The 26438-nt window shown below is 38.5% G+C and overlaps 1 protein-coding gene across 3 annotated transcripts in view; it reads left to right on the top strand.

Moving 5' to 3' along the window:
* The window catches only part of ARAP2 (ArfGAP with RhoGAP domain, ankyrin repeat and PH domain 2), a 136964-nt gene that overhangs the window by 24957 nt on the left and 85569 nt on the right, over positions 1 to 26438 (top strand). For all 3 annotated transcript variants that reach the window (XM_081132809.1, XM_081132807.1, XM_081132808.1), the window contains exons 6-8: positions 2677 to 2746; positions 9011 to 9131; positions 16507 to 16685. In XM_081132809.1, coding sequence (XP_080988935.1) covers positions 2677 to 2746; positions 9011 to 9131; positions 16507 to 16685 — 370 coding nt within the window. The remainder of the gene's footprint in view (positions 1 to 2676; positions 2747 to 9010; positions 9132 to 16506; positions 16686 to 26438) is intronic.

The raw sequence follows: 26438 nt of genomic DNA, 5'->3' as shown, positions 1-26438 counted from the left end.
AGCTTTTATATGGTCATAAAAATCTGATTTTTAGTATTTGAAAAACAAAAATAAAAAAGAAATGAAAAGTAAAGTGTTTTAGTAGTTATTTCCTCTTAATATAAAATACAAATTGGAGTATTTTTCAGTGAAAAAATATATTCATTAAATATTTGTTAAGCACATTTTATATGCTGGGAACTATGGCAGTTGCCAGCTTTACATTGATAAACAAAAGAGAAATTGTTTCTGTATTCAAGTATCTAAATATCTATCATGGGAGATGGATGAAGCAAAACAAATATATAATTACACCATCTGTGAAGTCTGATTGAAGAGATGGAGCAAGAGACCAAGGGACCTGAAGGATCCGCCTGGAAGTTAGGGATGGCTCTTTGGAGGGAATGACTTTCAAGCTGCGATCTCAAGGATTAGGAGCCGGCCACATAATCATGTCACTCATTCATTCGACAAATTCTTTTTTTTTTAGTGCCCTGTTTGCCTCTATGTTAGCTGCTGATTGTACAGTGGAATGAAATGTTCGTGAACTTTGTCCTTGTGAGGCGTAAGGGCTCGTGTGGAAGACGGACGTTAGGCACGTAGACACACACACACTATAGAACGGGAGACTGTTGGGGCTGAGAGGAGGAGGAGAGGTGCTTTGAGGGAATAACTGTGATCTGCTTTGAGGTGGCTAATCGGGAGGAACGTTTGTGTAGGTGGTATGGGTGAAATTCTGAAAGCTAAGAAGGAGTAGTTAGCCAAGGGAATAGAGAGATAATGGACAGTCTAAGGCCTTCATCTCCCATCGATGTTGATTGTTTTTATAATTAAATGGAAGATTATAAGTAACTGAGCTTTATTTTACCACCATGCACAATGTAAGGCAGGTGGCGCTCAAAGCAAATCTTGGTTTACAGAATTACAGTTGAGATCATGTGGGAAGGTGTGTGGTTACCTGCCTTTAAGTGTGACAGATCAACATGAGATGAGCGCACAGTGCTTTTGTTCAATGTGCAATTATTGTATGTTTGCTTAATATTTCCTTTTAAAGAAATATTTTAAATGTTTTTTTAATGGTTATTTTTTAGAGAGAGAGGAAAGGAGAGGGAGAGAGAGATAGAAACACTGATGAGAGAGAAATATCGATTTACTACCTCCTGCATGCGCTGCACCTGGGCATGTGCCCTGACCAGGCATCAAACCAGTGGCCTCTTGGTGCATGGGATAGTGCTCGACCAGCGGGGCCACACCGGCAGGGCTACTTAATATTTCTTTACTTTTTAATTTTAATGCTGGGAATTTGAAGAACCCTTGGGTTGGTGAAAAGTGAAAACCTATGGATGTTGCAGTATTAAGTCAACCTATTGCAGACCAAGGGAAGTTAAAAAAGCAGAAGAGGGGATAAGCGGGGAAGAGGTCTGGGTAGTTACTTGTGGTTCTATGGTTTTAAGATGGAAAGAGGGCTGGGGAGCTGTGGTTGTATGGTTTTAAGATCGTTACATGTTCTCATTACTTCATAATTCAGTGCTTGTGTGTGAAAATGTCTTCACTGACGAGCTTTGAAACTTTTCTCCATTTCATCTGATTTTCTCTAGTTTTATCTTGAGCAGAATAAATTGGCTAAGGATGAGTGTGGGAGGCTTGCTGCGTAATAGATGTGTAGTGTTCAGGAAAAAGCCCAGAAGAAAAATTCTCTACACATTCTGACTTTTTTTTCTATCTTTAAATCTCCTGAAACCCACAGAAGGTTAAGCCAATTCCTTATCTTAAACATGTCAGAACAGTGCAAAAGGAAGAGACAGACAGTTGTTTTTCCCTGTTCGTTTAGAGGTGACTTTTTACAGAAAGTTAGTTTTCATATCTGTGGTTAAGGCTAAAAGTATCTGGATTGTGTCAGTCCACACGGAGAGTCACGTAGAGAGTAGGATATTCAGGCCTTTAGGATTGTCTGCCTTCAGGAAAGGAGACTAAAACAGAACAAACCAAAGGAGCCCACGTAGAAATGGTTTTTCACTTTTCCCTTAGAGCCAGAAAAAGTTTTTTTCTCTTTTAAGTCTAACTAGGAAACTTGCAATTACATTAGTTTGCTTTGTTTCTCAGGTTAGTAATCATTTTAAAGGGCATTTGCCTTTCATAGGATTCTTTTTCAAAACATGTTAATGTTTCAATGAATGTGGGATGATTGTAAATGATTCTTTATTGAGACAGGGCTTTTTCAGCTTGTCTGATCATAAGTAAATAATTTATCTATGTAAACCCAATTGCCAAAGCTTTGTTATTTTAGCAAAATATTATTCATTCTCCAAAGCAAAACTTAAGGTGAAATAAATGTTTTAAGCTTAATGAGGGATGAAAGTCCTGTTATCTTCATTAAAGGATTATCTTCATTAAGGGAAATGGGTACCTTGATAGCGTGTTGGGCAGCACTTTGTTTTGAGTCAGCCTTACAGATGAGGGTGACAACAACGGTAACAGTGTCATTGTTTTACGCCTGTGTCCACTGATTAGAAAGTTCCATCATACGTATTTTTCCCCCTGTGTGTACCATTGCCACACTGTACATTGTCAGAGCCTATTGTTTTCTGCAGTGTTTGACAGCAAGTGGGAATGGACTCAGTGCAGTTACATTACAAATGTATTTAAAATTCAAGTTCATGGTACTTAAATGTAAAATAACAATTTTATGTTTTACAGAAAACGCATGTTTCAGAAGAGATGGGTGAAATTTGATGGCTATAGCATTTCTTATTACAATAACGAGAAGGTAAGTACATTTGACAGTTTTCAAAGATTGCTTTACGCATACTAAGTGTACTTCAGCGAACTAAGCAAGCGATGTTTGTTTTTTAAGAATGTGAGTTGGATTTTCACATGAAAAGAATTATGATAAGGTAAAACACTCTTCGTAATTTAACTTTTTCTTGAAACATAAAACTGAAATAAAAAACACACACCTTAGATATCTAACAGTTATTTATGGAGTATCTTCTACAGCAGGGGTGGGGAACCTTTTTCGGCCAAGGGCCATTTGGATATTTATAACATCATTCTCGGCCCATACAAAATTATCAACTTAGAATTAGCTATGGAAAAAAAAAGCTCCTAGATTTATTGAATTTTGAGTCCCATCTGCAGTTGCCTTGGCAGGGCCAGACCGAATGATTTTGGCCCGAGGGCCAGACGTTCCCCACCCCTGTTCTTGAGCCCACAGGAGTTGCTGTGAGTGATGCACAGAAGAGTAAGGAAATACTTTATCCTCAAGAGCACGGAGGGGTGTTTGCAAAATGGCACCACAGTAGGGGACACAGAGCAAGGAGAGGCTGCTCTGTAGCCTGGAAGAGTCTGTGGAAGGACCAAGGAAGGCTTCTTGCATGAGATTTCATTTGCCTTGAGTCTTGAAGAAAGGAGTGTTTGTACGTGGAGAAACGAGAGACGTGTTCGTACATAGAGAAACCGAGGGAACAGGGCCTGACAACAGGGAGAACGATGAGAGGCCCAGTGGGAGTCACTCTGCTGTGGATGGAGCTTTCTCCCATGGAGAGCACCGTGTGCCAAGGAGACCTGTGGGAGACGAAGTCGAGAGGGATGTTTGGAGCTAGAAGTCATTGAAAGTCCTGACAGTTATGTGAGAGTGGTTACGATTCAGTCTTTAGGCATTGAGTATCTGTGACATGACACTGTTTTGGTCACGTCCTTCTTGTAATGAGAATGTCTTTATCCTTAGGAGGCTGAAATATTTAGGAGGGAAGTGTCATTATATCTACAAATGCTTTTCACAAGTTATCTGTCTCTCTCTACTTATATTTATATTTAATGTATGTGTATATATTAAATATATGTGTATATATATTTGCACAAATGCATAGTTAGATAAAACAAAGTTAGAAGATGTTAATAATCGTCAAATCTAAGTGGAGGGTATATAGGTGTTCATAGTACTAATCTTTCAACTTCTCTGTGTTTGAAAATTAATTCCCTTAATAAAAAGTTGGAACTAATAAATATACCATATTTTAGTTAATTAAAATCAGATATTTTTGTAGTCTTAACTGTATACATTCTTTTAACATACAACACTTACCTACAATCTCTTATTTATAGTTTATAACCGAACATTATTTTTCCATTATTTAGAGATTTCCACTGTCTAATATTGATGATATTTGTGGCTGGAATAGACGTTTTCATTCCCTTTCATATATTGAGTCTTCATTGCTGGCAGGGAAGAAGAGTATATGGTTTTACACAGAAGATAACACAGGGCACACTACAACACTAAGAATAATAGAAAGTTTAGAGAAGGGCCAGTTGTTTCGTTTCACTTTGCAGTGATCCAGCTAATGCATCAAATAGGTTTAAATACGCCTCTTGGAAATTTGCAAAATAGTGGGATGAATATTTTTTAATAGCTGATTTTCTGCCTTAACTACGGTTTTTAGTTTGTTTGTGTATTTGAATGTTGAGGCAGCTCCTTTGCCTGGGGTAGTGCAGTGTGGTCTCTGTATCTGATGGAATCTGACCCTGGTTTTCCTCAGCACCTGTGCCCGTCTCTGGGCTGATTGGAATGTGGAGGAAAATATTCAGGAAAGAGGCTTCCCTGCCATGAAGCTCTGTAGGTGGTGGAGTCATTATCATCCTTTGGGGGGGAAAATGTCTAGTATCTGTGTCCAACTGGACTCACTTTGTCCTTTGAAAGCTCATCTCCAGGGCAGTGAGGGGATGAGTACCTGTCACATTTCTAAATATTGATGCAGTAAAATTGATGAAACCTCTATTTGAAATTGAGACCAAAAGTTCACGTTAAAGTGAATTATTACAAATCCTTTCCCTTAACATCACATTTAAAAAAAATGCAAATTGTTGTTTCTGTGGTATTTTTCCCCCCTTTACTATTCAGATGATTGGTTTTATCTTGGCAAAAACAAAACACGGGGGTGGGTGTTTTCTAAAAGGAGACACAGTTTTTGTTAAGACTTTTCTGCCAAAAGAGGTGGGCTGGGAGGAGGGTATTTCAAGGCCAGGGAGCAGAAGGCAGAAGACATAGGTGCAGTCTTAGCTCCCGTGTCAGTAGGTGTGCGGTTTTAGTGGTCATGTGCACTGAGTAGGTGGGTGTTTCAGTATTTAAATGTGCACTTGAGTGTGCCGTTGGGCTTTCAGGAGGCAGTGTGCAGAGTTGCCTGTTTCCCTGGTTTCCTTTCACTTTGCTCCGCGCTGCTCAATCATGTCTCTGCGAGGACTCTTCATTGTATTACTGAAAATGGCAACATCCCAATAGCCTTGATATCTTTTCACCTGCCAAGAAATTGAGCTCACCCCCATTCTCACTCAGCTGTGGGCAGAATTGCCCTGTGGTCTTTTTATTGTCTGAAAGTGGTAGATAAATGACAAACTTGACCTAGATATCTGTGTGTTACACGCTCAGGGGATGCTTTAAAATTTCTTTCCTTAAGGAAAATTTTACTCTCTGAAAAGCATAGTCATTTTGAGCCTGTTGTCACTGAGTCGTCTTTTTTCTCTCCTATATTGTCTTTATCATGTGTTGTTTGAAGAGAAATGTAAGATCAACTCTGGAGTGTTAAAAATGATGAGATATAATATCTTGTAATCGTCTCATGATAGATTATAAATGAACCGTTAGAAAAACTACAACTTCCTGAGGTTAAAGTGGCACAGTATTTAGCTTGTTAAGTACATTTCGAATGCTTCTGTTTTTCTATTACTATTCTATAAATACTCATTAAATGTAATTTCATTATTACAGGCATGTAGGTGGGTTGTTATTTTTTTAAGGACTTGTTTGTTTAATCTCTTCAAAGGGATCTAGTGGAAGGAAAAAAATTATCTCTTTTAAAATTCCTGTTTCTTTTTCTAAAATGGTATTTGACTTTTCTCCACTGAAAAATGGGCTAATGGTAACGTTTTATTTAACAAATAGTTAACTATCTCACTAGAAATATAATTTTATAAGCTCCTCTAAGTCTTAGGCAAACTAAAATTTGAGAACAGGTCACACGTAAGGGATAAAGTATAACTGTTTTGGACATTCTAGATTTTTGACTGGTTAGTGTCAACCACTTACAGGCAGAGAAGCCCCCACCCTGTCGCCAAGGGTGCCCTGCCCTTTCCCAGGTCTTAGTTTGCCTCACCGTGGGGGGAGACATCTCCCTCCCACCCCGTCATTCCTGGAGCACTCAGTGACGTAGTATTGCTGTTGTAACCCACATTTATTGGGTTTCCATTGTAAAGCCAATCATTTCATTTATTTCTTGGCAGTGGCCTTTTCAGCTGTGTCTGGGTGCGCACTGTGGGAAGCTGCAGCCAGTCTTTTCCTCTGTTTTCATCTCTACATTTTTGCTTTTCTCTTAACCTTCCTGTTCATTGCCATCCATAAAAATCCTGTACAAACTTCAAGGCCCATCTTCTTACCCTCCTCTGTGAATCTTTTATTTTCTCCAGCTATATGTATGAACAACAAGATGCAGGAAAAGTGAGGGGAAAACAAGTTAAAAGTAGGGAGGCAGACCAGGAGCGTGTGCAGCAGGAACTCAGGGGATCCTTTACCAGGTGTGGCCTACATAGAATTCAGTCACTCAGAAAATATTTTTATAATGCTGATTACATGAAAGGCGGCGAGGAAGGTAGACATGGGCCCACAGGCTATTTAGGGAGACAGTATTAACCAAATGATCACACAGTAAATATAAGAACCGTCGTTTAAATTATATTTAGTAATTGTTACAAAGGAAAAGCCCAAGTTGCTGTTAGCTGCCTGAGAAGAGGCTGGTCAGAAAGGCTTTCTTCAGGAGCATGCAATGCGCTGAGATGTGAAAGTTGTATGAGGTTAGGTATGAAAAGCATTCCTTGCGAAACAAGTCAGACAGAAAAAGTCAAGAACCATATAATATCACTTACATGGGATAAAATTGAAAGCAACCAATGAACAAACAAGACAGACAAAAACTCATAGACACAGACTGCAGTATGGTGGTTACCAGAGGGAAAGGGGAGGGGTGGGGATATTAAAGAGTAAAGGAGCCCGGCCTGCGTGGCTCGTGGTCGAACACAGACCGATGAGCCAGGAGGTCACAGTTCGATTCCCGGTCAGGGCACATGCCCGGGTTGTGGGCCCGATCTCCAGTGGGGGGCGTGCAGGAGGCAGCCGATCAGTGACTCTCATCATTGGTGCTTCTATCTCTCTCCCTCTCCCTTCCTCTCTCTGAAATCAATGAAAACATTAAAAAAAAAAAAAAAGGTAAAGGTAGTCAAATATATGGCAACAGAAGAAAACTTGACTTTGGCTGGTGGGCTCGCAATGCGATACACAGATGACATACAGAATTGTACACTTGAAACCTATATAATTTTATTAACCAGTGTCACCCCAATAAATTTAAGAAATATTTTTTTAAAATTCCTTGCAGAATAAACAGAGTATGCAAAGGCACCAGATTGGGCAGAAACACAGTATATTTAGGGGATCTCAAGAAGCTTAATGTGGCTGGAAAGAGGGAGTGGCAGGGAACAAGTTGATACTGTAGCTGAGGGGAGAGTCCCAAGTTATGTGGGTGCACAAGGTCAGCACAGGTCAAAGACTATTCTGTTTAAGGCTGATGACTAGAAGAGTAACATTTTAATGGACAGATACAGAGGGGGGTACGCTTTCAGGAGATAATTGAGTTTTAAAACGTTTGAGGTGCTGATGGGACAGTAATGTGCACTGTTGATGACTCGAAATATGGGGGTGGAGTTGACTGAAATGGATAAAGAAGGAAGGGGCAGATTTTAGAATTCTCTGCCTCACCTTGGTAGCTGAAATAGCAGGAGGGGATTTTTCTTTCTTATGGAGGGAAGAGAAATAGATGGGAAATAATGAGAAGAATAAGTGACTTAGTAATTACTTCTTGACATCCCCTCTCCTTTTTCCCGGAGGTTGCCCACTTATCTTCCTAAATCACGGTGCAGATATCACATTCTTTTGGTAGGATTTCGAAGGATACCTGAAGTGATGGGAGGTTGGCGCAGGAGCTGTGGAGGGGAGGAAACTGTCAGAGGCCTAAGGAAATGCCGTGACAGTGTAATGTGATACATCTCAGCAGAGGATGCCCCTCCCGTGGCATGCCGGGTTGTGGACAGTGACCGCCCCTTACCTGGCTGTCCCTTATCAGTCTGCTGGGTGCGGCAGTTTACCCTTGGGGGGAATAGGAGCTTGGCTCTTGCTCTCTGCATGGGATGGCTTAGTACATTCTTCCGGCATTTTCTTTCCAGCACAGGGTCCATTCAGGATGCATTATACCCTTAGTAAGTAGCTGACTTTGGGAGGTGGTCATTATGCCAGATGGTCTAGGAGGGCCCAGGTAAATGACGACAGAGGTACCAAGAGTCTTAAGAGTGACCCCTCTTGAGCAAAATTACGCTCTGTATATATCAGTTGCAAACAGCCACATCCATATGTTTTCATTCTTTTAAAATCTATTAAGTGTCACTGAGGAATCAAAAGTAAAGTGATGCAGTTGTAAGATTAAAATCATTATCAGAGCATTGAGTAAGACGGGTAATCGATATAATCCAACAGTCTGGTTTCTTAGATATATTCTTGTTGCTCATAATATGTAAGAGCAGTCGTTTCGAAATGGTTCCGTGACAGTACCTGTTATGGCCAGCAGATGCCTGCAAACACCATAAAATCATTTCAACCAGATTGTTTTAAAGAACATACTGCTGTTTTTTGGAGATATACACACACATTGTATAATATGCTTGTATTTGACTCTGCCTTTTAATTCCAGGTGCATAGACTATTGAAGACATTTTACTTGAAAGGAGCATTTAATATTTCTTTTGGGGGAATATTAAGTGGGTATGAGGATATATACTATTTGTATGTCATTTAAAAATTTAGATCGAAGTTGTGAAAGAGAAGCACTTGTGAATGTTGTGCCATTTTTTTTTCTTCCTTTCTTTTTTTCAATAATATCAAGAGAATTTCACTCTGCCTTCTTTTGTGTGTCTTTTTCTCTAACCAATGCAGGAGAAGTACTCAAAAGGAATAATTCCCCTTTCTGCTATGTCGACAGTACGGGTTCAAGGAGACAACAAATTTGAAGTTGTTACAACACAAAGAACTTTTGTTTTTAGAGTAGAGAAAGAAGGTAAGATTATTTCTTTGTCCCTATAACAAACTCGCAGATATTCAAGAAATCTTTAAATACGTTACTTTGAAATAATTTACATTTTATAGTATGACAAGTATTTGTTCACTGTTCTTGCGTGCAGCCAATACTTAGAATATACTAAGTGTCAAGGACTCTTCTGAATTCTGGGCATACAGCAGTGACAGAAGTAGACAGCCATCTCTGCTCTTATGGATAATGATGTAAATAGTTATTTAATGTGCAAAATCAGTTTTTCGGACCATTAAAAGGTTGGTTTTACGGCAGGTGTTAACTGAACACACAGGCACAGCAATCATCGTAACGTAGATTTTGCAGCATCTTTTATTTTTCTTGATTCTTACCACCTGCATCACCTGCCACAGGTCATTTGATGGTGAAAATTGATCTAAAGATGGTTTGGGGATGGAGTCTAAATCTTTAGACCTCCTCTGACTGTTTGGGGGAGAGGGATCAGGATCCAGGGGGACAAAAAGTTTCCTGTTTTGTACTTTGATTGACTGCCAATAATATCATTTCTATAAACGTCACTACTTTTAAATAATATAGGTAAGGTCATCTTTGTTAATTAAATAGGATTTTAACTTATTTTAAAGCCCACTTTTAGTATAGATTATAACTCAGCTTGATTTTTGAAAGTACTTTTACTTCTTGGTGCTTAATTATTTGAATAATGGTGATATGGAAACCTCACTGAATCCTTGATGTGTGCCAGACACTCTAAATGCTTTATTTTCACAGTAGTTTTAGGATCTATGTAGTTACTACAATTATTACTCTGTTTTACATGTACGAGCCTCCACCTTTTATAAACTACAGCAGTATTAACTGTTACGGGGCAATGTTTATCCTTTTAAACCACCCGATTCCTAGAACATATGCATGGGCTTGGCACATAGAAACATTCATTCAGCAAGTCTTATTTATTCCTAGAAAGCTTCCTATGTTGCTTGGGATAATCGGTAAATGAGTAAGTCCCAGCCGCTGTTTATGCTGGAGCAGCTTTTGTCAAACTGTGACTCACTAACCACTTGTGAGATCAACCTAGTGGTTTCTGATGGTATTAAAAAAAAACAAAAACCCCCCAAACAAAACAAAAACCCAAACAGATATAAAAAAGAATAATAAGTACCAAAGTATATCGCTTCTGGTAAGTGTACTTAATTTATTGTGAAACATACCAATGCATATGTTGCACATGTATAATTTAAAAAGTGTTTCTTACTTGCTTTTAAAAAATGTTGAGAGCTTTAGCCTAGAGCAGGGGTTGACACCACATGACCTGTAGCCTAAATCCAGCTCACTGGTGGTTTTTGTAAGTAAAATCTTGCTAGATCACAACCACTCTCATTCATCGATGTCTCGCCTTACGGCTGTTTTGTGCCTCAATGTCAGTATAGAGTAGTTGCAGCACAGACTGTGTGGGCAGGAAAAGCCTAAGATATTTACGCTCTGGCCCTTTACAGAAAGAAAGTTCACCAACCCTTGTCCTGTCCTAGAGCCTTTCATATAGACCTGCTGCTTATGCGAGAAGCCACTTTTTGTGATTCATTGCCTAAAATTCAGAAAGTTATCCTCAGTTGTGATACTCGATATGGAACTTGTACTTGAAATCACAGTTTGCTTTTAGGCTGTGTCTTAAAACACATGGCATTGCTACTCTTGACTGGCTCTCATGGTGATCTTTCCTTCTGCTGTGGTTTCCACGGCCGCAGAGGTGACTGCCCGTTTCTTTGAGGTGCTTATCACCTTCCCCTTGGCCTGTCAGAGTGAATTTCACATATGCCACATGGCCTACATTTTAAGCTAGACATACTAAATAAAGTTTCCAAATTGTGTGAAAATCTGTTTAGCCACATTTACTTGTGCAGTTAAAAGTTAAACAGACACATTTTCTGTAAGTAGAATGCATCAACCCACACATGTTTAAAAGTTACATCTTTACGATTGACCATTAAGTCCTTCTCTGACACACAGTTCCTTCGCCATGTCAACTTAGTATAAACATTTCATTAACTTGGTATACATTTTTTGTTAAATAATTCTTAGGTCTTTAATTTTTGAAAGCATGAAAATACTGCTTGAGTGGAAATGGAGACTATTCACATGGAATTACTGAATAAGTTATTTTCATTGAAAGTCATTTTTACATAGTAACAAGTCACATTTTAAAAGATAAGTTCATGTAGAGATGTGTGTATGAGTGTGTGTGTGTACACATATATGTAAATGGTATATGTGTGTCCATATATTTAGTATAGAACTTTCCACAAGATAGTAAATATGTTTCATTAAATGTTTTTTCCCCTCCCATGTATACAGATGATCATTTTTTATCTTGTGGAAACTGAGAAATCAATCATATGAAACATGTTTTGTGAAAGATTTGACGTAGTGAACTTTAAGCCGAATTAAACTTTGTTTCAGTCTGTTCATAATACAAGACCAACATTTAGACCAGAAAGAGGAAATGGCTTCCTATCCTAACAGAGATGAATTCTTCATTTTTGGAAAAAGGTTCTGAATGACCTATATATAGCAGCTCCCCTCCGTCTCCCCTGAATCCAGTGTCACTGTTTCTAAACTGCTGCATAGCCCACTGCTAAGACAGGATTCCAATCTGACATCTTCCCCACACACATTTTCAAAGGCTTCAATTCCCCCAGGTTGCCTAGTACAATATTGCTATTCTCGTAGTTGAAAGTGAATTATATTGGAATAATAATGTTTTAAAAACACTCTTCCTCCTATAGGAAATGTAGTCTGATTCTTTTTGTCCTCAGGCAGAGCCACCGGAACTGGTCATAACAGCTGATGATCTCTTCATTTAGTCTGTATTCCCTTGGCATCTGTGGTCACGCATGCAGATGTGTTCCTTCAGAAAGCAGGTGGTGTTTGAGTGGACAGTGCTCATAGTTAAAAGAGGGCGTCTGAACTCTGAGGGGTCATTGCATTCCCAGGCCACTTGCAGCACAGGCTCTCAGCTGCAGGTGCTGTGGTCCTGTCCACCTTCGCCAGTGCTGGACGCCTGGGAGGCGGGAGGCCTGTCATCCTCCCAGCCACATTCCAGCCTGCGCCGCACAGCCCTGTGATACTGTAAAGGGCCCCCGCCTTTTCTTTTCAAAGAACTCTTGGGATGAAAACCATCAATTCCCCTTAGTTGTTTTGGGCAAGCAGACTTCCCTCTTTTGAAATCGGCAGTGTTTTAGAAGCAAGGCATGGAACATTTGCTCCCTCGGGGGAGAGCCAGGGGGATTAAAAGTTCTCTGTTGTCTCCTTTGATAGTAAACTTCTCATCATATAAGAGGCCACAAATTAGAGTAATTTCCCTAGCTTTTTCTCTCTCATATCACAGCAAACCATATCAGTTTGACTTTGAAAATATGTCTGTATTCAGGCCAATTCTCAGTACCTCCTCCGCTGCCACCACCGGTGTCTGGATTATTGTAATAGCCTCCCTTGGTCCACTGCAGTCATATTTTCACTACAGCTGTCCGAGCGATCATTCAACAAGAAAGTCAGGCCGTGTCAGTCCACGCCAGGAGGCCCGCTGTCTTCCCATCTCAGGATGCCCAGGAGCCCCTGTGGGCTGGGCCTGGTCTCCCTGCCCTTGTCTCCTCCGTGCTCTGTATCTCACTGCGTTTCAGCTGCAGGGGCCTCTTGTTTTGTGAATGTGCCAAACCTGCTGTCGCCTTAGGGTCTTAACACTTGCTGCCTTTTTTTTTAAGTCCCAGAATGCCCTCCCTCCAACCCTGCTCCTCACTTGGTCTGTGGCCCCCCCTTCCTTTTGGCTTCTGCTCCGCCGTGGCCTCCTTAGGCTCTTTCTGTTCGCCTGCGTCAAAGTGCTCCCTGTGTCCCCTCCCCTGGCCCTTAATTGTTCCCCTGCCCTTGTCCCTGTGCTGTGGACGTTTCTGTGCTTATTGCCGTGGTCCTGTCACAGAACGCAAACTCCAGGAGAGCGAGGCCACGGCTTGTCTTGTTCGGCCTCCCACTCCTGGTGTTCAGAACAGGCCTTGGACTATGGTGGGCACTCAGTAAATACTGTATGAGTGAATGGACATGGATTGGTGTGCAACACTTCCTGCTCGAAAATCCATCATGGGTTATATTGAGGGATTTTTTTATATTATCATGTCAGATTATATCAAAAGTAAGGGTCCATCTAAACTTGGTTAGATTTTGTTACTAATCTGTCAATCAGCCCTTGCATAGTAATGCCTAGTGCGGTCAATCCTGTGTTACTAATATTTGTGCCTACTGCTAAATCCAGTAGTCTAGAGAATATTTATTACGTCTCTCCTGTTGAATTTTTTTTTTAATTTCCTCTTTTGAGTCTTATACCATAGTTGGCATGCCTGAACACCTCAAGAACTAACTTGAGGGGTTTGAGGGAATTAATTGCCGTTATCTTTTATTTACGTTCTAGCTTAATTACAAGAAACTGGCTTTTTTGTTTCCCCTCCCTCTCCCGCCTTTGTTTTCTTTCTCCAATCTGAAATGTTATACTTTGAGCACAGCCATATCTAGGTTAGAGTGTTTTCAGAAGGAGTGGTGCATAGACACCCAATAAATATTTGTTATTAGAAAGAATAAAAGTACTTTGGTATGAAGAGCCAGCAAAAGCTAGCATAACATCTTGCTTTGCCCAAGACACTTTGCCCAAGGGAAAAATCATTATTTGTTTTGGAATATTGTGACTTATTAAAGCATATTTCCCAAATCTATGAAAGCACACATTGTACAGCCAAATATCAAATGCAACTTGTAATCTGTTTTATTGTGTTTAAATGATAGGTATCATTGTTTATCTCCGTTGGCATAGGATACTAAGAATAAAAGGAACGTTACTATTAATTCCTAATCTTCTTCATGACTGTTTGCTTCCTATTAGTAAGTGAGGCCCTTAGGAGCCAGATAATTCTTTTAGGCTATAAGGGAACCATTTGTTGAGATGCAGCCATAATATGCTTAAGTCCAACAGATGTAATTGCCTGTTTCAGATGATTTCCAGACACTGAGATCTATCCTAATACTAATCCAGAAGCTGCAGACACTTTGGCCCAGTACGTAAAATTATAACCAGCATTTCAAACTTGGTGACGTATGTGGATTAGCAAACAAACAGAGAACTTTAATATACTCTTTATTTGGCCAGAATATCACGTTTGAAACTAATGATCCCAAGTAATAACCAAGTTAAGTGGAAGGTCTGTTATTGTTACTGAAAATGTAATAAATTCTCATAATACTGAGTGGACCTGCTTATGGAGATGGAAAATATAGAGTAGCTGCTGCCTATTGACAGTGACTTAGTTACTTGAATATTTTCATGTTTTTTAGTTTATAATGGTGCTTGGGGAAATTCAGCAACTATTTTGTCCTCATATATAGGAACAAGCACTACTACCTGGGGATGATGTAACACCTGCAATAAACATTGCTGAGTGAGTGTTCAGTAAATTCTACTTTGGCTTTGGTCATTAGAGACACAACTGACTGTTGTTAGTAGTCTTGAAGATGAACAGGAATGAAGATACCTTTAAGATATATTATGAAAAAACTGTTTTTAGTAGTTACGAAGATAATTTAAAACTAAGAGTCATACTATGAAATAACTTTGGATTCATATTTTAAGGTGAGCAGTGCTAATAGGGAAACTTATTTTAATTCGCAGTGAAGTTATTCTGGCCAGACCTGTCTTAGAAGAACCTGAGATACCATCCAAATTCCCAGGCTTTGGGAGAGCATCTTTCTCCTTCAAAATTTTCCTGCCTGGAATTCACTCTATTTTGTTTGTTTCCCTTTTGGTTTGATATCTACCTCTTCTTTTTTTTTTTTGCTAACCCATGTTCCAGCTTCAGATACAGTTGTAATTCAAGGTTTGCCCATTTCCTCTCCTCTTTCCGTGGACATTTGCCCATGTCCATGGCTCTGTCGTCTCTTGTAGGAGTGACATTCATTTACATTTGGCTGTCAGTCTTCCTAGATGCTCATGGACACTGAGGACCTGAGTTAGTTCTGTTAATAAAGTGATCAATTGATGATAACAAGGTACCTGCTATTCTGAGTCATTAAATTTTTGTGTGAACACCTGTCAAACATATTCAAAACCTCAGCTACTTTTTACTCCTCTTAATGTCTTGACTCCTTGTTTTCTCTTGTTACCATTTTCATTGTACTCTGAAGTCTCTCTCTCTCCTCATTCCTTTTGGCCTACCTGTTGTCATCCTAATCACATCTCTTCCTTGTGAGGAATCCTGAAATGGTTTTCCTTTGCCTCTGTAATAAAGACACCATTTCTTGCATACGCACTGGAGACTCTCTAGCCGTATTCCCATTATTTCCTTGTGAGTTTAAAATTATAACTATGTGCATCTGTAAGTTAGTCCTTGAACAGATGTTGGTTCTTTCTGCCTTTGTTCTTGGGTTTTCCACTTAGCGTTACAAAGTTCTGCTTCTCCCTCTCCTCTCCTGAAACCCCAGTTTTGTCTTTTCAGTTGCTCTGTATTCTCAAGACCTAGCACAGATACCCTTCTTTCCATAGTGCCAGCAACAGCTGTCTGATAGTGAAAACATTTGATTCTCTTAATGTTAATACTGACTTGCTGTATGACTTAAGCAAATCACTTACCTTCATTGAATTGACACACATTATTTGATACCATTTGTATGACATTTATAGTATTGTGTTCCATCACGTGTTTGTATCTAACTTCCCTTATTTATAGTTTTGATTGCTCTTTGAGAAATCGAATTCCTGTGCACATGACAGTGTGTTGTACATAGAGGAAAATCCCTTAGCTTTTGTGGAAGAAGTGAGAGACCCAAATTTTAATTTACCGAATGAGATGCTGTTGTTAGTGACTGTGGTGAGAATGGAATGGGTGTGTAAATATCAAGGCAGCATACTCTTAAGTAGGGCCGGTTCTCAGTGGCAGAAAGTAAGATTGCTCTGGGCATTTGAGCAACTTAATTGCTGACTACAAAGTGTTAACGATTTGGTCTCATTATTACTTTCTTCTATTAAAAGAGAACATCCAATCTCTCAAATAATCTAACAGAGTGTTTTTTAAACATAGAGTGGGTCTGAGATTGTGCATTTCTGATAAGCTCCAAGGCGGAGCCAGTATTACTGGTTGGTTATAGGACAACTGAGTACTGTGAGTTATTTCCTTTCTTTTACAGAATTTTGAGTATTGTCCCTGCCAGCAACAGCATTTACAGGTTGTGGGAAAGAATCTTTGAATGATCTGTTGTAGAAAGAGTAGATCCCTTGTCCATGTTTCTATGTGTTTATAACTTACATAAGTATGTAAATTGTGATACATGTGTTTTGTCCCGTCTTTATTTTCAGAGGAAAGAAATGACTGGGTCAGCATACTATTAAATGCACTGAAATCGCAGTCCCCTTCCTTGCAGTCTCAAGCAGATGTTGCACCGGAGAAATGTGGATATCTTGAATTAAGAGGGTATAAAGCCAAAATTTTTACTGTGTTAAGTGGAAACAGCGTGTGGCTTTGCAAAAATGAACAGGTAAGCTGTGTTACAGCAATTGCAAATTGCAGTTCCCTGATTGCATTAGCAGCTGTGCTGTGTTAGGCTTATTAGTGTTTTTACTTATAGTCTTGCTTATGCCTTGAGTACTCCACTAAACATAACAGAGAGTTGTTTCATTGAATTTTCTCAGTTCATTCAGCAGCAAGAAACTGATGTACATCAGATTTGAGGCTACATATCACCTTTTTAAGGGACTGAGGCATAGAGTCATTGAAAATAATTTTTGAAAAGAATTCCTTAGTTGAAGTAACATTGTAAAACTACATGAGAAGGTAATTAAGAACAAATTAAACATTACAGCTGTTGATGAAATAGACCCAGTTCTGCACCTGTTGTTGTGTCTTTTGTTTTTATGACAGAAAATTATAGAGCAAGTGCATATTTTCTTGAGTTTACAGCATTTGGGCTTTTGTTTTTGCTTTGAGCTGATACATTGCTAGTAGAGGAAATGATTTACTGGAGGCAAATGATTAATATACACACATTCACACATATGCATATAAACACACACATATTACATATACATAAATAAAATAGGCTTAACTGGATCTACTGAATTTGCTGAATATCTAAGGACTCAATAGAAAAGTAAAATGTTCTGAGAGATGGATGTTAAAATAAAGTTTTAATGAATTTCACTAACTTCATTTGATCCTGTAGATTTCCCCTTCTCTAACATATCTTGTTTTTAATATGTATCAGAAAAGTCCTTACCTCTTTTTGAGAATTAATGCTTACTTAATCTTTCAGCTTAGAATATATTAAATGCTTAGTAATTATTTGTGGAATTAAATGGCGTGTCTTGGATAGCTAACCTAGAATGAACTCACTGTATGATAGAGCATACTGGGTGATGACATAGTGAAATGGGAGTGCTGACTATTTTCATAACAAATAGATCACCTCAAAACCAATAGTTTTAAAAAAATTAACTCTAGATCTTTATCCAAGGCATCCATCCTCTGAACTTCAGCATGAACTTACTCATTACATTTTTGGGGGTAGGATTTCATAGCCGATTAACTGTGGACAGCATCCCCTGAGCACTGTTGGCATATTAATAAATTGGATAGGTAGCCTGTTCCTCAGGAATGGTGATGTACAGCTTAACGTGTATGAACTCCATCTGAACGTTTTCCGTTTGTGAAGTAAGACGATTAAAACTTTTCTTACGATTAAAACTTTTCTTATTGGCATGGTGGTTAAAAATGCATAATTTACATGTATCAGTATGGAAGTTACTCTGTTAAATAATTAGTTTAATTGCTTACATTCATTAGATTGTCTGAGTTTGTTATTCTCTAGAAGTAAAGTAAATGTTTTTAAGGTTTTATTAATATTTTCTGATTAGCCAGAAATGTATGAAACCTTTGCTTTAACATTAGTATTTGAGCATAGAATACCATTTGGTGAGTACCGGCTACTGTGCTAATTAATTTATAAACATTCCTTTCATCTTCCCCACAAATATGGGAGGACGATATTCTTATTTATGCTTATAGCGGAGGAAAATGAGGGTTAAGTAACTTGTTAAGGATTACAGCTCATTATGCAGAGTGCAGTTTAAAGCCAGAATTTAGTAACTCTAAACCTACTGCTTAGCTGTGATACCAAACTCTTTTTTTTTTTAAAGTGTGTGTTGAAAAGAAAATTTGTGGCCTGGGACCTTTTAGAAAATGACTAAGATTCTTTCCTTGAATAATTTAGTTGCCTGGAAGGTTCACAGTTTGCGTTCAATAAACATTATACCATGCCAGGCACTCTAAAAATGATGTGCCAACTTCAGGACACAGGTCTTCCAGGAGGAAAAGTCAGAAAGGACCAGTGTTTATGATAGACGGTGAGCTCACTGCTCTGCCACACACACACACGCACACCATTGCAAAGTGCATACTATTGTTCGTATATGTGTTCTTTTAAAAAATTGCATCATATTAATCATTGTATGGAGCCAGGTCTTAAGGGACTTGGTCTAAAGAACTAGTTGGCTAGACTGGATGGATAAATTAAGAAAAGCCTTCTGTGTTTAGGCCCTGAAGTGCTATTCCAGTTTCATTTATCTCTATATCCCAGTGTGTGTCTTTCCCCCAGAGGAAAGTTGCCCATTGGCCTGCTCACATGGTTTAGCAAACTGTGTGAAGAATTTGGGTGACATGCTAAATGAGGAGCCTTCCTCCTGAATGCGCAGGGCTTTAAGCTCGTGTTTTAGGAAAAGCACTAAAAGACAATTAGCTAGTTTCATGCAACTTCTAAAAGTTTTGTATGCACACTACGTGAAGGAGACTGTGGTTTTTAAAAAGATGATGGAAAAAATATCTCATAAAAATGTAAGGGGTGTTAGATTTGAACCTCTGTATCTTAATTTGTATTGGCTCTAATTTAGTTCCATGTATCCGAGCTTAATTATTTTCATTAAAAAAATTTTTTAAACAGTAAATTCATTGCTCACATATCTTATAGTGTGACTAGAATAAAAAATAAAGAATATTGACTTACGTCACCCTAACATAAGAACAGTTTTCAATTTCCTTTCCTCTATCTGTTCATAGTCTTACTAATTTCCTTTGGAGGCGATGAGAGAGAGTCAAGGGACAATGGATGGGGTGGAAGGGTGGCTGTTGCAGCACACGTTGAAGAGCTATTATGAAAAAAGGGTGGGAGTGCATTTAGAACAAAGAAGACTGGGCTGGGCGGTAGCAGTTCTGGGCTTTCATTCTTGCTCTGCTGTTAATTGGCTCAGGTAATTAAGTTAATCTCCTTAGGTTTAAATGGCATCATGTGAAGAAGAGAGATGGATTACTGTCTCTAACTCCATCATTTAAGTTCCACATTAAAGTGCAGATATCTGGACTCATTAGATCCATTGACTTAGAATTTCTGGAGACGGTGTGTTGGAATCTGCATTCGTAGGAAGTATCCTAGGTGAGTCAGTGACAGGTGACCCAAAAACCATGCCCAGTAAGACACTGCTCTAAGCTTTCTCTTCTGCAAGAACTATCAGTATCCAGGGAAAGTGAACAAGGTATTTCTGAAGTTGGAAAATGTGTAAAAACAGCCCTCCAGAACTTAGGGTGCTTCTTTAGTTCATCATTCATTAACTTGGGGCTGCTGTACCTCTTTTTGTGATCGTTGCATTTATAAGCATATCATTTTCTCGACTGAACATTATGAAATATGCAACATTTAAGTGGAAAGTTAACAAAACCATTGTTCGTGGTAATACATTTTAAAAATTTGAAGAACTTACTAACAAATTATGTATGGTTCTAAACTATAGCTACTGGGTTTTTGTTTTTTGCTCAAATCTCAATCATTTTTGTATAAATTTTCATTTTTCAGCTTATAAATTCTTTTTTTTTTCTTCACACAGACTTTTATAACAGAAAATGCTCTATTGGAGAAATTAAAACTCCATTTGCAAAGTCAGCATAAAAGAAAGTGTTTGAAAAATAATTTGAAATGGTTATATCCCATATGTTCCTTTAACTCTGTGTATGTCTGGAAATTTACTCTTAATTTTGTAGAGTATTGCTAATCTTTTCTAAAGCTATTTCTCTACTTCCAATAGGTGTCCCTAAGATTCCATGGCAAGCATCTCTACAAATACATTTTTAGTAATTCTTTCACTTTTTTTTGGATCTGTTCCTTCTACTGAATCAAGAACTTAAATTTTCTAAGTTAAAATAGAAATTTCTTCTCTCTTTTTTAAAAAACTGATCTTAGACTGAGAGGAAAGGAGAGGGGGAAGAGAGAGAGAGAGAGAAAGAAAGAAACGAAAGAGAAACATTGATGTGAGAGCGAAGCATTGATCAGTTGCCTCCTGTACATGCCCCAACCAGGGATCAAACCCACAATCTAGGTGTATGCCCTGATAGGGACTTGGACCTGCGACCCTGCGGTACGTGGGAGGACTCTCCAACCAACTGAGCTATACCGGCCAGGGCAAAATTTCTTCTCAGAGAAGTGGCATAATGATAGCAAAGGGGATGCCAATTTACACATTCTCGTCGACGTTTCACTGACAGGTCTGAACTCTGTGGAAGCAACACGGACTTTTCTTTTGCTCTGTTGCTCAGTTCCAACATTTACTCTTTTCATCTCTTTCCATTTCATTTATGAGCAAATTGTAGGTACTGAAACTTGAAGTAGCTCTTGGCTGAGTAGGAGAAATGCCTTGGGGAATGTTAGTTTTTTTTTTTTTTCCAGATAGGCTGTAAAAAGTAGGAAAGAACCATGAAGAGACAAAACATTTGTTAGAGAGTAAGGTAGCAAAGTAGAAACTGACACTAAAATTAACTTTCTTTTAATTTATTTTTAATTATAGTTGACATATAATATCATTAATTTCAGGTGTACAGTATAGAGATTCCACATTTATATACCTTACTATGTGCTCCCAACAAGCAGTTAGGTAACCACCTGTCACCTTATAGTTATTACAACATTATTTACCGTGTTCCCTGTGCTGTACATGATACCCTTGTCATCTGTTTTATAACTGGAAGTTTTGTCCCACTTACTCCCCTTTCCCTTTTCCACCCATTTCCTCCCCTCCTCCCCTCTGGCAACCATCAGGGTGTTTTCTGTATCTGTGAGTTTGTTTCTGTTTTGGTTGGTTGGTTGGTTGGTTGATTGGTTGGTTTTAGATTCCACATATAAGTGAAATCATATGGTATTTGTCTTTCTCTGTCTGAATTAAACACTCTAGGTCAATTCATGTTGTCACAAATGGCAAGATTTCATTCTTTTTACAGCTAAATCATATTCCATTGTGCATATATGTACCACTTCTTTATCCATTTATCTGTCAGTGGACACCCAGGATGCTTCCACATCTTGACTGTTGTAAATGGTGCCGCAGTGAGCAGAGGGGTGCACATATCTTTTCAAATTACTGTTTTCATTTTCTTTGGATAAAGACCCAGCAATAGAATTGCTGGGTCATACGGTAGTCCTATTTTTAATTTTTTGAGGAATCTCCGTACTTTTTTCCATAGTATAAAATTATTTACCTGTCTACTCAGTTGCAAAACACTATGTTGCTAGCAACACAGAAATTAAATATCAACCCTTTAGATATTTAGCACCATCTCACAACATTACCCCCCAAAGTGTTTAATTTTTGCTAATTTTATTCTGTTTCTTGGCTTTTGTTTTGTGTGTCTGCAATGTAATATAATTATGATAGTTTTTTTTTTCCTTTGTTACTTCAACTTTGTATAAAATGAGTTGTGTCATTGAGTTTGTATAGGTTATACTACAGTTCACTTTGTTTCTGTATTTATTCATCTATTTTACAAATTTTTGTTGGGCACCTTCTCATTTTTCAGGTGCTGCTCTAGGCACTAGGGGTCTAGTGATAACCCCAAATATCCCTCCTGTTTAGGATCTTACCTTCCAGTGGGAGTAGTACATAGTGATAAACTAATAGGATGTCTGGTAGCCTTTGGTATATAGTCTTCTCTCCCTTTTTGACTATCTTTTGGCAAGAGTATTTATAACCTTTTTAAAAAGAATTATTTACATTTAAAATGCCGTTAGCTATGTGAATGTATATGTTTCATTTTAACCTTAAAAGTGTTAGGTGTTCTTTTTATATTCCCCAGTTAATGGTATAATTATTTACTTGATTAACTGCTCTGTCCTCAGGAGTTCCAGACAAGTAGCTGACACTCAGTAAACATTTCATAGAACGAATTTGTTGAATTAATGGTCATTTACACAGCTGTGTTCTTGATGAGAGAGTTTATCTTTAAAAAATTTTTCTTTTAAAATTATTGTCTACTCTATGAATTGTCTTTTTATTTTCTTTACTTATTTATTGGGATTTTTGTGTTTTCTGAGAATTTCTTTAAGCTCTTCATACAATAATATTAGTTTTCATGTCATATTTTCTGCAACTGCTTTTCTGAGCTATTGCTTACTTTTCACTTTGCAGTTAATTTTTGTTGTATAGAAATCTTTTGTTTACGTAATTGTTTTTGTATTAGTTCAAAGCCTATAGATTTTTTTGTATTCTGGGAAAAAATTATTTTTATAAGTTTCTTAATCTTGAAATAATGTGGATGTTGGACAGAATTTCTGCCAATGAATTAAGACAGATTTCTTTGGTTTCCACTTGTTATATTGTCCTGAAGACCAGCCTGCCATCTTTTTCTAATGAGTATTTTTGAGTATCACGTTAATATTAGCGAATTCATCATAGCCAGATATCTTACTTGGTGGGTTTGCATGTCCATTTAGTGATAATTGTGGCGTTGAGGTTTTAGCTACATAAATTCACTTGATTAAACATTCTCAAATCAGAGTATAATGAGACTCATTCCCCCTCACTCCTCTGGCAAAATGTTCCCTGGGGTCTGGTATGGGACTGAAACTCTGATAGAATTTAAATAGACCTCATAGGGCTATGGGTTGTGTGGTGCAGAAAGAAGCAGCAGGATGTAGGTGATGGCCTCAGATTCTCTGGGTTCTGTATCTGGCCAAACTGTGCATCTGGTGTTTCCCAGGAAGCCTGGTGCCAATGTCATACAATGCCACATCTGTTTTCAACAAATGTCTGAGCACCAAGTTCTTAAATGCCTGGCATGGAAACCTGGCATCCAGTATTCCCCAAAATAGGCTTTGAGGTTTCAGTAGATTTGGGGTTAATAAACTCTTCTTTATTTTTTCTGTTTAGGAATCAAAGTTTTATTTTGCGGTTTTCACTATACATAGTTTTAAAATGTAGTTTCAACTAGATTTTGTTGCTTCAAATTTGTACAAATAACCATTTCAGTATCTTGGTAGATACTTACCATTAATTCTAATCTGGATGTTTAATATGGAATGATTGGTGTGAATACTTTCAGTCATTCTAAATAAAATGGAAATATTTTTATTGAAGACAAATTCTGGCTTTAGAGCCCTCAAATGAAAGGATTGTCTGGATGTATTAGACCCTTGATTTTATATTCATCAATTTTCATAACAATGCTATGTAAAGTAGATATTGCTGTCTTTTCATAAATGAGAACATTGAGGTCTAGATAAACTAAATAACTTGCCAGGAGTCGTATAGCGAGGGAGTGGCTCAGCCAAGGTTGTCCCCGAGGTCTGACTCCCAGTGCCTTTTGGCCATTACCACCTTTGCAGTCCAGGCCACACTGCCAACCATGGCCGTTGTTATCGCAGTACTAGTGGTGGGATTCACGCTTTCTGAGATTCTCCATTCTCTGACAGCAAATGAAATGTAAAATGCTGTTTACTCCACAGTCTGTTTTAGCTTTATGTTTTCTAGAATAACATTCTAGCCATTTAGTTTTTATGGTATTGTTTTTTAGTCCAATTTATAGCATTTTAAAGGTTGGAAGTTTGGCTTGTTCCTGACTTGTGCCTATTTTTTTCAAAATGAGAATAGTGCTGACAGTCAGATTGCAGTTAGTGGGTAATTTATTTTAAATTTTCTTGAAAGTTTAACATTCACATTACATCCCATTTTTAAAATGTATACATGCTTGTTTTTATACATGTATTTTCTTATAATTACCTTTTTAATAGTAATGTGTTCAACTGTCTTTAAACTTTAAGAGGTAGAAAGTAATAACAGTTGCTAGCTGGGACTATGTAGCACTTACTGTGGACCAGTGTTCATCCTTCTAAACACTTTTAATGTATGAATTTAACGCTCCCCACAGTGATGCAATAGGTCCTGCTGTTATCCCCATTTTACACAGGAGTGAACTGAAGCTGGAGAGGTATAGCGGAGCAGGCTGGTCTGGGTTTTCTCATCTGTCCAGTCAGGCGTCTCTGCCTTTGGAAAGCCTCCTATGACACAACTCTCTCTTTTTCTGGGTGGGACTCGGTGCTCTTTTCTTCTGCCGACCTCATTACAAATCTTCCCCAAGGCGGGCACCCTGTCTTACGCTTTGGGGCGGACCCCGCACTTAACGCACTTTCTGGCGCGTGCTAAGTGTTTCATAAGCACTGTTTTGCCAGGACAAAATTTCCCATTTTAAAAACGGGTCTGTCTGCTCTGCCTTCTTCACAGAATTACTCAGGAAATCAAATGAGAGCTATTTGTCAGCTTCAGAGCACTGCACACACAGATACGAACCGGTGATGGAGCGCTCTGCATATGCTTAAGGAAGACTGATGCTTTCAGAGCCTCCAGATAGTGACACAGAGCCTCTAGACAGTGACCCAGGACAGAGAGGTTCCTGATAAAATCCAGTGTGTCACTGAGCTCTGGCCAGCCTGTTTTTACCTAGTCATGTCAGTGATTTCAAATGATCCTTGTGTGATCTGATCACATGCTGCTTTTGCTGTACAGCAGGCGGAGAGAAGCATTTACATCCTGATAGTGAATATCGCGGACTCACACTATCTAGATTCCACAGCTGGTTCTGCTGATTCAGTGTTTCTCAGTATTGGCGACATGTGAGAGTCACAGGGTTGCAGTTTTGCTTTGTTTTTTAACTGAAGATTCTTAGGCTCTGCCTTTCGATTCATGGAGTCAGAATCTCAGGGTGGGAGGGAGAATCAGCACAGGTAACTTTGATGAGCATCGAGGAATGAGATGTATTCTAAATATGTTCTAAATCCTGTCTGAAAAGATGGCTTAATGTCACCATAGATATTTTTAATAAGAAATGCAGTTGTTTCTTATTTAATAACTCTCAAGAGCACTGACATTTATTTTGTTCCTCTGCGGTACATTTTACAGTCCATTTGTGCTGGCGAGTTCAGTGGGTACTCTAATTACTCCAACCATGTGGCCATAGCAAGTGGCTGATAAATGGGTTACAATTTTTTTTCAGACTGAAAAATCACCTTTGCCTTGCTTGGAAGAAGTCTGGGGCCTTGAGCCGATTTCCACTCATTTTGTTTTTAACGGAAATTTCGCTTTGTATGTAGACATGTCATGACTTGCTTGTAGAAAGGAGGGGCCATCTATTCAGGCTGGAGCCTTGAAGAGGCCCATCAGTTTCCATAAAGGTTGTCAGTCTTACCATCTGCTGGTCCGATGGCCCGAGTGTGTACTATGCCCTTAGTAACACCTGGTACCTACGGGCCAGACCTTCCTTCAGAGAATATAACCTGCAGCAATCTGACAGCCAGCTCTTGTCAAAAGCTTCATTACTCAGGCTTGTTGGAAGGCCATGCCGTCTAATGATTTTATTCCAGAGTTATCCCCTATATCAAGCTGAGCCATCAGAAGTCTGTTTTAAAAATATCTTGCTACCCCTACTTTATTTCCTCATGTATAAAAGAGCTCAGTTTCCAATCACATGCATTGGGGGTTTCTTGAACAGTTACATTATCCAGCAAGACTGTAGCTGTGGATAGTTGGGAGTTTTCTTTTAATTTAATTAGTAAGTATATCACTGTGCCAATATGCTGAAACATTGAAATGGGGCCCATGGAAAAGTTTGATTCCCTTCTGTCCATAGAGGTCACATTAAATACTAATTTTTGTTAAGTTGGCTAACTATACCACGTAGAACTCTACCACATTCTTACTATTTTACAACACTTAGCATGCCTCTACATTCTTTTTATATTGTTGACTTTCAATTTTTGTCTTTTTTCTCCTAACAAAATGAGCCATTTGTTCTTTCATCAGAAAAAAATATTTAATTGATGATTGATTTTATGAGTCATTTTCTTATTCTAACTAAAACTTGTACATTAAGAAAAATGAGACTTTTCTGCAATTTGTGGTGGAAAGTCTGGATACCTTTACAAGCT

Source organism: Miniopterus schreibersii (assembly GCF_964146895.1).
Source record: "Miniopterus schreibersii genome assembly, chromosome: 1".
NCBI classification, from domain to species: Eukaryota; Metazoa; Chordata; class Mammalia; order Chiroptera; family Miniopteridae; genus Miniopterus; species Miniopterus schreibersii.
The sequence above is the reverse complement of the archived record's forward strand: the minus strand, read 5'-3'. Positions and strand labels throughout refer to the sequence as shown.